This window comes from Equus przewalskii, chromosome 16 (assembly GCF_037783145.1).
Source record: "Equus przewalskii isolate Varuska chromosome 16, EquPr2, whole genome shotgun sequence".
NCBI lineage: Eukaryota > Metazoa > Chordata > Mammalia > Perissodactyla > Equidae > Equus > Equus przewalskii.
Genome location: NC_091846.1, coordinates 28,819,796 through 28,832,760, shown reverse-complemented (window position 1 = coordinate 28,832,760; position 12,965 = coordinate 28,819,796). Strand labels below are relative to the sequence as shown.

Sequence of the window (12,965 nt, the reverse complement as noted above, 5' to 3'; positions counted from 1 at the left end):
GTTTAACATACCTTAATCCTCAATCCCCACTTTGATAGTTTGTGGTTTATTATTGATGACCCCCCTGTCTACTACAGCATATCACTATGTAACTAAGCAGATAAAAACTTTCAGATGGGGGCTGGCCCCGTGGCCGAGTGGTTAAGTTCGCACGCTCCGCTGCAGGCGGCCCAGTGTTTCGTTGGTTCGAATCCTGGGCATGGACATGGCACTGCTCATCAAGCCACGCTGAGGCAGCGTCCCACAGGCCACAACTAGAAGGACCCACAACTAGAAGGACCCACAACGAAGAATATACAACTATGTACCGGGGGGCTTTGGGGAGAAAAGGGAAAAAAAATAAAATCTTAAAAAAAAAAAAAAAATTTCAGATGGATTAAAAGAATCGAACAAAAAACAGAATTACTATTAGATGTTCTGCTTTAAGATACTTGGGTATTTAAAAGTTTAAGGACTTGCATCAGTTGTTATTTTTTATGTTGTACAAGTTTTTAGCAGCCCAAATAGAGTGGATTCTTCTTGAAAATAAAGAAAAATGATTAACTTTTTCTGCATTCTCATAAAAATCTAGCACATCGTTAGCCACTTAACCTAACTGACAATACTCTCCAATTGTACTGCAAAAATGGCAATGTTCTTTAGAGTAAAAGCCTCAATATAACTTTGCTTTGAATACAGAGAACAAGAATTTTCAAGGCAAAGTATCTATCTGTCCTCCACAGGGAAATTTTCTCTAATTCAAATACTTCTTCCTTCCCTCCCTCACACTCTCTTCTCCCAGTTAAGGACTCTACTGTAGTAAGCCACTGTGATTGAAGAGCCTATGTCACAGTATTTAGTAGAAATAGATAAAATGTTTTAAAAAATGGGACAACATGGTTCTAATCAAGATCAGAAGTAAAATAATTTTCAGCATCATCTATGGACAAAATCCTCAAATACACCTACCGTAATCAGCTGGTGTGTAATTCAGAAGTTCAAATTTCCAGCGTTTATAGCTTGAATAATTCTGGTACATGTCAAATATTTCCCGGGTAAATTGTTGGCAGATATCACCTAAAAGAAAATACAAAAAAGATTTAGTTAGCATAAATTTCTAAGAGAGCCATTCTGAGGTACAAGCCCACTAGGAAACAAGGAGTAAATAACTCCAAAGTGAAACACATTTAACAAGCTTTTAAAGTTACAGTGTGTCAAATCAAGCTAAAATTTAAGTATTTTTTTTAGATCATCTACAATAAAATTATTGTACTGACCTCCAGTAGTTCTTCCAGATGTCACCTCTAAAATAACATCATTTTTGTCATATTTTTCCTTTGGCACAAGACTCTGGAAAAGCTGAAAAAGAAAAAAAAAATCAGCATTGGTGTGTAGATATTTTCCATGGTATACTTTTATTACTTTTAAAAAGTAAACAGTATACTTTTAAAAAGCTCCAAATATTAAAAAATCAGTAATTAACAAAATCATACAGCATCCCAATGAGGTCTAGTCCTGAAATGCTATAATAAGTAGACCTAAAACAAGTGATCAATTCATGTTAACAATGAAGTTACTTGTCAGGATATTCTCTACCATGCTATCAGATCATCTTGATTTTCTAAAATGCAGAAGTTTAGATCAAAGTTCAGAGTGCTCCATTCAATTTCCTTCAGATTTTGCCCTTATAATTAGTTCTGAACAGAAGCTTCTTTCATCTAGATGAATGAAGTAAAGCTTTGAAAGTCTTCCATTTGGAGAAAATGAGGACTTTTTACATATGATTGCGTATTCTCTCTTGCCATAAATGACAGCAGATACCAGGCCATGCCCCGTCTTCTCAGTAGAGTTGCTCTGCTTAAAGGGTATGTTGAGGACTCCCAAATGAGGCTCAAATAGCTTCTCAGCCATGACAAGAAAAAAGGGGGCTTCCTAACAAAGAAAGTAACCAACTTCCCTCTTGGGAAGAAAAGAGAAGTAATTTTATTTTTATTATGACTAAAAGGCCTTTCAAATCAAATGAAAAGTGCCTACATGTCATGACTCTCCCTGCTGCCAATTTTTGAAATACTTCATCTTTGCTAGAAATGATATAGTCTGTTGGAGAGAATATTAGGCTAAGAGTCAGACATCTTACTTCTGCCTTTGATTAGCTGGTTAAATCAATGATAAAAATAACTGATACTTCCACCTCATCCCCCTCAACCCCTCAATAAACCCCTCTGCTGGATTCCCAGAGGAGGACAGATTGAAGGCAGGAGGAAGGCAAGTATGACAGAGGGTAACATGGTATATAGTGCTGTGTTTTTCATTGTCTTTTAGACAAATCATTCATTAAGCTAAGAGTTAAAGACTTGTGCTAATCCATTGTCTCTATACCCTTGAATTCATTCCAATTTATCCAGAATGCAGATTTTCAGTGCTTAATTAACACAATCACCATGAACCACTCCGACTTTCTAGGACTTGAGACCCCCTGACTCTTCCCCACGGTGAACTAAATGTCTTCACCAGCATGTCTCCTTGCCTGGCAAGTTAATTAATTCAGCTTTGGAATACTGTTACTCGGTGGGTGGGGGGGAGGGGGTGTCAGGGTTTTATTCTTTGACATCACAATCTCTTCAATCTGATTCTGTAGCAAATTACAACACTAAACCAAGCTTAATCGCTTGCCATAAGAGAAGACTTAAGAAACTGGCCTTTGGACCGTATTTTTTTTTTTTTTTTTAAAGATTTTATTTTTTTCGTTTTTCTCCCCAAAGCCCCCCGGTACATAGTTGTATATTCTTTGTTGTGGGCCCTTCTAGTTGTGGCATGTGGGACGCTGCCTCAGCGTGGCTCGATGAGCAGTGCCATGTCCGCGCCCAGGATTCGAACCAATGAAACACCGGGCCACCTGCAGCGGAGCGTGCGAACTTAACCACTCGGCCACGGGGCCAGCCCCTGGACGGTATTATGAGCAACAAAGTGTAGTCTCGCAAGAAGAGTATTCCTTTCTCTCAACACTATTGAGATCAGTTTACCTCCTAAACATACCTCTCTGTATAACGCGTTGAGTTTTTGAGCAACGGTTTGCCTCTCTTCCAATGCAAGTTCTTGTAACTGCTTTTCATCTTGTTTATTTAGACCTACAAACATGCAACAGAAGTAATGGTAAAAGTTTTAAAATACTCACAGAGAAACTCTTAAAAAACTACCTAATCTCTGCCTGCTAAGTTTTATTTCAGTTATAAAGGTAAAGAATTATAGGGGCCAGCCCGGTGGCATAGTGGTTAAGTTTGTGTGCTCCTCTTCAGTGGCCTGGGGTTCACAGGTTCAGATCCTGGGCACGGACCTACACACCACTCATCAAGCCACACTGTGGTAGCATCCCACATAAAAAAAAAAATAGAGGAAAATTGGCACAGCTGTTAGCTCAGTGACAATCTTCCTCAAAAAGAAAAAAAAAAGGCAAGAGATTATACAAAAGAATAGTTAGAATCATTAGAGAATTAAGTATTTGTGAAGACTGTCCAAAAAACTTAGTGTGAAAAGAAATAGGATCTTGCCCCAAAGAATTTGTGATTGCTTATCTATAAGTAATTACAGAAAGCAGTGATTAAGCAAAGAGATTTGACAATGTAAGTTTTGGAGTAAACTGGGGTGACCACTTATCTAAAGGCAGCAGCCACTGCTCAGCACACTGAGGAAACTAGCATGGCCAGAGCCACCATTTTCTTCAAATTCTGAAATCTCTCAAAATGTTCATACCTAATAAATATTTTTTAAAAACATCATGTGGGTCAAACAAAACACATCTTTGTAACCTCTGCTTTATGGAAACAATGGTCCTTTTCACACCATTTCAAAAGCAGAAAGTTAAACCATGGAATTCTAACAAAACAATGAGTGACCAAGCACAGTGGAGCCCATAAGCTTTGATTCCACGCTCTAGGTGCCTGGAGACTCCGTTTGTCAGTGATGATGCTTGAAAACTGAGGTAGAAAATTTTGATTCTTAATAATAATAAAGAAGAATATAGAAATGAAGAATCTGTTATAAGAGAAAAGGCTCTTTACAACTCTTCTCTAGTCACAGAAGTCATTAGGGTCTGGTGAGACTCTGCGCCTCATTCATGCTTTCAAAATTTTAACACTTATATGTGCCAGATACTATGCTAGCTGCTGGGGACACAAGGATGAATAAAACATAATTCCAGGCCTCAAGTGGCTCAGGCTGGTGGGGAAGATGGACACATACACAGGATTACAATACATAATTAAGGCAGTGCCATGCAGGCATAACTGAGGGGGTCCAAACCAGACTTCAGCCCTTAAGGAAGGCTTCCTGGATAAGGCACTGTCTGCACTAAAATGTAATTATAGATCATCTGTTGCAGAATTTGAATATCACCACTGGCCCCACATTGTGCACATACGTCAGAAACAGAAACCAGGCCACCATTACTCAATATAGATATCTGCTTGGCCAAAGGTATCAGAAAAACCTTCTGATTTGCAATCAATCATATAAAATTATTCTCGTGGCCTCTTGTTATTTACTAAACTGTAAAATTCAACCTAATTCAATTTCACTATATCAACAAATATTCGACAGCCTATCATATCTTACGTTCAGTGCTGCAGGAGGTATAAAAATGATAAGACACAGGCCCTGTCGTCGAGGAACAGACAATGGGGGAAGGGGCTGAGGTTAAGACAGTTACACAAAGGATCAGAATACGAAACAGAGACAGGCAGCCATACTTGTCCTACAGAGGGGATTGAAACCGAAGGACGGCACCCAAGCCATACTTAGTACTTTATCAAGGTGAAACTTGTGGTAACAACGTGAGCAAAGACGTAGACATAGGATGGCACGGGTGTATTCAGGGAAAGGCAAGTTGTCTATTTTGGTTAGAAGGATGAATATGCAAAGGGAATTATTATACTACACAGAGAGGCGGGGGTCACTCTGCAGAGGCTCTTAAATAGCAAACCAAGAAATCTGTATCTATAGGCAATGGGAGCTGCTGAAATTTTGAGCAGGGGAGTAAAATGATTAAGGTTGTATTTGGACTGGAAAAGCTGCAGGTGAGATGACAAGCTAGGAATTCACTGCAATCATCTGGGATGAGATGTAATGAAGATACAAATTAGTGGAAAGAATAGAAGCGGACTCATGCAAGATACATTACAGAGGCAGAGTCTATTGGACGTCAAATTATTGTGCAGTGGGTAAGAAGAGAGGCTGTGGAGCCTCCTTGATTGGGTTCAAATCCTTGCTCCTCTCCTGACTGGCTGAGCGACCTTCGGCATTTTAACCTCTCAGTTCTCCATCTATAAAATGGGCTATTAATAATTCCTACCTCATAAGGTTATTGTGAACATTCAAATGAGATAATATTTGTAAAATTCTTAGCTTAGTGCCTGAAAATGGTAAGACTGAGTAAATGTAGCTATTATCACTTTTATTATAGAACAGCAGGACTGTAGACCTAGAAACAATCTAATCCAATCTACTAATATTATACACGATATAACCAAGGCTGAAAGAGGTTATGTCAACTTAATTTGGAAAGCATTTAGTAGGCTCCTATTATGTGCAAGCCATTTTCCCAAAACTACTTACTTATAAATTCGAGTGGCATTATGCAAAATATTAAAAAATAATCCTCATTAAATGTAGCTGAAAGACTTGTGGTGCTACTAACAGAAGGCAGGAAAATGTAAGGCTTTGGACATCAAAGACGTCACAGCTATAACTGTGACTGGCTTTGACACTGCTTAACGTCCAAGGCCTAAGGAAACAGGATAGAGCACAGAGGAAAGTCTAGAAACTAAAAGCCAATTGCAAAATCTGAATAAATGTTGAATCCTATATTAGTCTATTGTACTTTTCTCTCAACTTTGGTATATTTTGAAAAATTTCCCTAAGAGAAAAAATATTAAGGCACTAGCAATATTAAGAAATACTAAAATTAAAAATAAACACCTCTCACATCATCTACAAAATTAACTAAAATAGATGAAAGACCTAAATGTAAGGGCTAAAAATATAAAACTCTTAGAAGAAAACATAGATGTAAACCTTTTTGATCTTGGATTAAGCAACAGTTTCTTAGATATAACACCAAAAACACACACAACAAAAGAAAAAAAGATAAACTTAACATTATCAAAATTAAAAACTGTGGTGCTTCCAAGGACAATCCACAAAATGGGAGAAAATTTTTGCAAATCATATATCTGATGGAGAACTTGTATCTATAATATAAAGAACTATTACAACTCAATAATAAAAAGACAACTCAATTAAAAAATGGGCAAAGGATCTAAACAGTCATTTATCCAAAGATGGTATAAAAATGGCCCATAGACACATGAAAAGATGCTCAACATCAATCATCAGGGAAATGCAAGACAAAACCACAATAAGATACCACTTCACACCCCCAAGATGGCTAGAATCAAAACGGCAGATAACAAGGGTTGGCGAGGATGTGGAGAAACTGGAACCCTCATACACTGGGGGTGGAATGTAAAGTGGCACAGTCACTTTGGAAAACAGTCTGGCAGTTCCTCAAAAAGTTAAACATAAAGTCACCATATGGCTCAGCAACCTATGTCCACAGAAAAACTTGTACACAAATGTTCATAACAGCTTTGCTCATAATAACCAAAAAAGCAGAAACAACTCAATATCTATCAACCAATGAATGGATAAATAAAATGTGGTATATCCATAGAACGGAATATAATTCAGCAATAAAAAAGAAATGAAGTATGGATACATGCTACAACACAGATGAACCTTAAAAATATTATGCTAAGGGGCCGGCCCGGTGGCACAGCAGTTAAGTTCGCATGTTCCACTTTGGCGGCCTGGGGTTTGCCAGTTCACATCCCGGTGCAGACATGGCACCACTTGGCGCACCATGCTGTGGTAGGCATCCCACATATAAAGTAGAGGAAGATGGGCACGGATGTGAGCTCAGGGCCAGTCTTCCTCAGCAAAAAAAGGAGGACTGGGAGCAGATGTTACAGGGCTGATCTTCCTCAAAAAAAAAAAAAAAAAATTAAGCTAAGCAAAAGAAGCCAGTCACAAAGGACAACATATTGTGATTTCATTTCTATAAAACGCCTGAAATAAGTAGATCTATAGAGACAGAAAGTAGATTAGTGGTTGTCTAAGGCTAGTAGGGAAGGGGAGATTGAGACAAGATGGCTAAAGGGTGTGGGGTTTCTTTTTGGGGTGGTCAAGTAACAGCTAGACCATATAAGCCCTTTGACAGAGCAGGAACTGTATTTTTGTGTCCCTGGAATGTGGCCTGCAGGACAGTGCTCAATAAAGCTCTGCTCAATAAGTTAAAGCCTCTGAAAAGGTCAATACTCAGTCTCCCAGACCCTAAGAACTTCTTGACAATCACCCCAAGGAGCCTGGTCTCTTAGACTTGATCTTTAGTAGCTGAAATCCTTCCAACACCCAGAGTATAGAGACCTGTCCTTTCTAAGTGTAGAGCTTATTACTTGTAAACTTTTTAAAAGACTGAGTTCAATAAAGCTTTAACTCAGAAAATCAATTCTGGACTTGCAGACACACACGTATCTTTTACCTACTTTTACACATTGATTCTAATTCTTCAATTGCTTGTTCAGCCTCCTGAATTTCTCGGTAAATGGCTGCAAGTGGTGCCAACTCAGCATGCCTTCGATTCAAGGATCTTCGGTCTCCTTCATTCGCAGACACACGCTGCAAACACTGATCAAGGGTCCGGTACTCCTTATTCAGTTCCTCCATATATTTCCGTAGTGCTTTATGCTTCCAGAGCGTCCAGGTGTCTTGATGACAATACCTCCTAAACCAATTCTTATTTAATAGACGAGGAAGAACGTGATTCCTATTTTGTCTAAAAACCACCAGTCTTGTATCAAGATGTATCTGTGGAAACTGATAAGAATGGGGATGGATGTGGCAGTGGCGGTGACCGTTTAGAGATGGATGTCTAAAAAGCCAAACACACAGGTGACGATTCATCTCAGCACCTGCAATATAATAAACACAATGTGAAAAAAAATCAACTCCATAGATATAAAAGCTGGAAGGAGTCTCAAGAAATCTTCCTCAGTTCACTGCTTCAGCCAGCTCCAAACACGGTCCCAAAATTCAATAACCCACAAAAGGAAGATAATCCTTCAAACTTCTGAATATAACATTAAAATAAATGAAGATAGCACTGTTTTCTATACACTCAACATACATAATTAGCTAACGCAAATAAGTAGGAGCATAATTAATAAATATATCAATAGAATGGATTAAATCAGGAATTTTCTAGAAAGTATCCAGAATCTAGAATTGAGGGTGTGGAAAAAACTTGAAAGGTACGAAATAATCATGCAAACGTTAGGTGGTTCACATAGTAATAGATTTCTATAAAGTTTGAAGGAAATATTAACTATTTTCTCATCTAATTCTTTAAGTATCCAGATTCCAAGGAAGTCAAGTAACTTAATCACGATTATTCACTCAGCCAGAAGGAGGCAGAGCTGATTCCAGGATGCAGGTTGCCTATTCAGAGCTCAGGGCTTCTGATTCCCAAGTCTGCAATCACTCTTCAAAGGTGCTTCCCTTTTAGCTGAGATCCTAAAGGAAGAAAACTTCAAATATTCACAGACTAAGAAAGTAGGAGGTCCGGTAAAAATGGACAATGGCAATAATTATATTAAATGAAAAAAGAAGAATGCAAAACAATATAAGCTCAATTAGGTTTTAAGAATCTTCTACAATATATGGAATGCATGCGAAAAAGGTACACAGTATTTTGAAAAAAGAAGATTAAAAAAGAAATATACCAAAATGTTAATAAGATGATCTGTAGTTGTGGGATTATGGATACCTTTTGCTTGCTTTCTATTTTTTCTACTTTTTAGTGTTTTCTAAGTCTTTTATACATATAGCACATATTACTTTCATAATCAGGAAAAAAAATTACAAGTTACCTGAAACTGGCTGTGTACCATTATCTGTTCTCTTGCCTCTAACAGAGATAATCAAGAGCTCATGAAAGTACACAATGGTTTCATTAAGAAAGGAAAAAGATAAAGTGTTCTAATAAAAACACTTTGCCCTTTGGGGCTGGGGTGGTGGTGGAGTGGTTAAGTTCACACGTTCTGCTTCAGTGGCCTGGGGTTTGAGGGTGTGGATCTCCGGCCTGGACCTACACATTCCTTATGAAGCCATGCTGCGGCAGGCGTCCCACATACAATGTAGAGGGAGATGGGCATGCAGGGATGTCAGCTCAGGGCCAGTCTTCCTCAGCAAAAAAGAGGAGGATTGGTGGCAGATGTTAGTTCACGGCTAATCTTCCTCAAAAAAAATAAATAAATAAATAAAAATAAATACTTTGCCCCTAAAATCCTGAAGTTCAAAGTTGAAATAAGGGTCAAAATTTATCACAACCTTTATTGTCTCCAATGTTCCTACTATGCTAGGAGGTGCATTCATCTTTTAGCTCATTTGATCATTCTACATCTAATTTAGATATCATTATCTCCTAGGAAATAAAATATTCAGAATGGTCTCTAAAATCTGCAAAGTTTGCAGGTTCTACTAATGAACTTTAAGATACTCACTCACCCTTGGAAAGGACTGTGGAAGACTGCATCAAGGGCCCCTAGCCACGAATGTTACAGGCTTCCAGCAAAAGCTTGTGTGTCTTTACCTCTAGTCTCAAGCACATCAGAGGAGGTGTGTCCAACTGAAAACGGTCAGAATAAAATGATGGCAAACAGATTTTTGTTAGAACACTTCTAGATAAAACTTCCATCTTAGGAACAGTAGTAGAATGAGTAACTCAAGGTCATGAACTTCAATGTTAAGGGAGGAAAAAAAGACGTTTACTCACTAGGGTTATCTATATTCGAGAACAGCAAGTCTTCTCCATCACCCACCACAGCAACAGGACTTCTCTGATACTCTAGGAACAATTCTCAGCATCGGGATGTCAGAATTGACACTAAGCCTGAGCGACAGCAGCACGTGTAAGCCATACCGAGTGACATAGTATACAGTATGCGGTGATCCCACAAGGAGACAACATGGAAAAAAAAATACACTGGAGAAAGAAAAAGACTTTTTTAACGATCAGAACAAAGAAATGAATCGTGAGTACCTAAGAAAAAGAAGAAAGGACGTTAATTTTCCTTCCTGAGGTCGGAACCTTCTGTAACTCGCTACATTTCCGCCCAACAGACACGGGATCACTTTTACTCCCTGGTTCACTTCTTCCGGGTTAACGCTCGATCCGGCTCCTCCTCGGTCTCGACCCTCCTCCAGAGGAGTCGTCCTTGGTCGTGCATAAGAATGAGCTGACGGAAGAAGCAAAAGAGAAAAATGGCAAAGCGAGAATAATGCTCACAAGACAACCTCGCGGGGTACTTTTCCCGAAGGCGTGGGTTGCGATTTGGAGCCGGGGGCGCAGAGGTTAAGCAAGGGGAGGGGCGGCGCCGGCGTGTGAAATGAACTACGACTCCCAGGAACTCCCGCCCAGGAATCCTGGGAGTTGTAGTTTATACCCGAAACGGCGCTCTGCTCCCTGGGCCGAAGGTGGAGCTTTGGTTTTCAGTTTCAGACAAACCCAGGAGAGTCACTACAGTTTTGATAAGAGGTCAAGATTTACAATACATTAATGTAAAATCACAAGAATTTCGTTATATATGGAGCCACTAAAGCAGTGGTTCCTGATTTTTTTTTAATCAGGATCCCCTTCTCATTATTTAAAAATTTAGGGGATTCTGCATATTAATAGCTGTACTTTCAGCTTCCATTTCATGAGAAAATGGCTAATGACTAAATGAGACTATAAATTTGTATTTTTAAAAATCGTAACGGGGATCCAAAAGGTAGGAGACTATATATATCCACAAGTTAGTGATTTTATAGATGTTGCATGCAACTACGGAATTTAGGGGATCAACTTCAGTTCATAGCTTGTAAGCCACTGATTAAAGGATTAAAAACTCAAACAATAACCAGTTCCAAGAAAATGCAAACATAGTGTCTTTTTGAATATTTCAGTGGGATACACACCTTGGCGATCACATTTACAAGTCATTTGATCTCTCTGCCTCAGTATTTCTTCCTGAAAAGCAAAGGCGAAAAGAATTCCATATTATTGAATTTACAGGATATTTTTTAGATTATGACCACATATGTAAAAGGGAGAATTATCCATAAATGTAAATATCTAACATTTATTACCTGCTTCAAGGTATCTACTTCTACCTACTACATTTTAATTTTTTTGAGGAAGATTAGCCCTGAGCTAACATGTGCCACCAATCCTCCTCTTTTTGCTGAGAAAGACTGGCCCTGAGCTAACATCCGTGCCCATCTTCCTCTGTTTTATATGTGGCATGCCTACCACAGCATGGCTTTTGCCAAGTGGTGCCATGTCCACACCTGGGATCCGAACCGGCAAACTCTGGGCCGCCGAGAAGCAGAATGTGTGAACTTAACTGCTGCGCCACTGGGCTGGCCCCAACGAAATCTTCTAATTCTGTATTTTGATTTGTGTATGCAGATATATATCTTAAGTTATTCTCCTTAAAAAAATAAGACTTACTGGTATGGACTGAATTGTGTCCCTCCCAAATTCAGTATGATGAAGCTAACCCCCAATGTGACTGTACTGGAGATAGGGCCTTTAAGGGGGTGATTAAGGTTAAATGAGGTCCTAAAGGTGGAACCCTGGTCTGATAGGATTGGTGCCCTGATACGAAGAGACACCAAAGAGCTTGTGAGGTCTCTGTGTGTGTCTCTCTCTCCTGCAACAGAGCACAAAGAGGTCATGTGAGCACAAAGAGGTCATGTAAGCACACAGCAAGATGGCAAACACCTAGAAGCCAAGAAAAGAGGCCTCAGAATGAAACCTACCTTGCCAGCACCTTGATTTTGGATTTTCCAGCCTCCAAAACTGTGAGAAGTAAATTCCTGCCACCCAATAGTGTATTTTGTTATGGCAACCCAAGCAGACTAATACTCTTACATACATAAAAATTTATTGAGGGGCCTGCCCGGTGGCACAGCGGTTAAGTGCACACATTCTGCTTGGGCGGCCCGGGGTTCACCAGTTTGGATCCTGGATGCGGACATGGCACCGCTTGGCAAGCCATGCTGTGGCAGGTGTCCCACATATAAAGTAGAGGAAGATGGACACAGATGTTAGCTCAGGGCCAGTCTTTCTCAGCAAAAAGAGGAGGATTGGTGGCAGATGTTAGCTCAGGGCTAATCTTCCTCAAAAAAAAAAAATTATTGAGATATACATGAAACTTTATGCACTTTGTGTATATTATTCCTCAATTTAAAAAAATCCCTAAAGACATTTATGCTTGGTGTTATAAATACTGCTTCCTCCTCCATTTTTTTTTTTTTTCTTTTAAAGATTTTATTATTTCCTTTTTCTCCCCAAAGCCCCCCGGTACATAGTTGTATATTCTTCGTTGTAGGTTCTTCTAGTTGTGGCATGTGGGACGCTGCCTCAGCGTGGTCTGATGAGCAGTGCCATGTCCGCGCCCAGGATTCGAACCAACGAAACACTGGGCTGCCTGCAGCAGAGCGCGCAAACTTAACCACTCGGCCACGGGGCCAGCCCCCTTCCTCCTCCATTTTTTAAGGAAGAAAATAATGTGGCATATCTATATATGTTAACATGCAAAGATTTCCACAATATATTGTTAAGTGAAAGAGGACATTAAAAAACTCAGCAAACTATTCCATAACATACGTGATGCATATATATTTAAAAGTCCGGTGGAATTATCAGTAATCTTTATTTTTCTCTTTATAGTATTCTAGATTTCCTGAAGTTTTGTGATGAGTATTATTATAAACAAGAAAGCTATAAAAGAAACGAAGACATTCTTTAATGTTTGACTGAAAAAGCCTTATGGAAATTATTATTGTGAATAATAATATGGATAATTTCAGATTTCACAGGAATCATT

At 39.1% G+C, this 12,965-nt stretch overlaps 1 protein-coding gene across 5 annotated transcripts in view; it reads right to left on the bottom strand.

The window, feature by feature from the left end:
• The window catches only part of MTRF1 (mitochondrial translation release factor 1), a 58,063-nt gene that overhangs the window by 28,935 nt on the left and 16,163 nt on the right, over positions 1 to 12,965 (bottom strand). Inside the window, exons 2-8 of one of the 5 annotated variants that reach the window (XM_070578418.1) lie at positions 11,050 to 11,101; positions 9,866 to 10,328; positions 9,598 to 9,718; positions 7,578 to 8,003; positions 3,016 to 3,107; positions 1,257 to 1,338; positions 949 to 1,056 (exon numbers count right to left, since the gene is read on the bottom strand). In XM_070578418.1, coding sequence (XP_070434519.1) covers positions 949 to 1,056; positions 1,257 to 1,338; positions 3,016 to 3,107; positions 7,578 to 8,003; positions 9,598 to 9,625 — 736 coding nt within the window. In that variant the 5' untranslated portion in view covers positions 9,626 to 9,718; positions 9,866 to 10,328; positions 11,050 to 11,101. Of the gene's footprint in view, positions 1 to 948; positions 1,057 to 1,256; positions 1,339 to 3,015; positions 3,108 to 7,577; positions 8,004 to 9,597; positions 9,719 to 9,865; positions 10,505 to 11,049; positions 11,102 to 12,965 lie in introns of those variants that run through there. The other 4 variants (XM_070578419.1, XM_008534359.2, XM_070578422.1 and 1 more) reach the window with 4 other exon arrangements.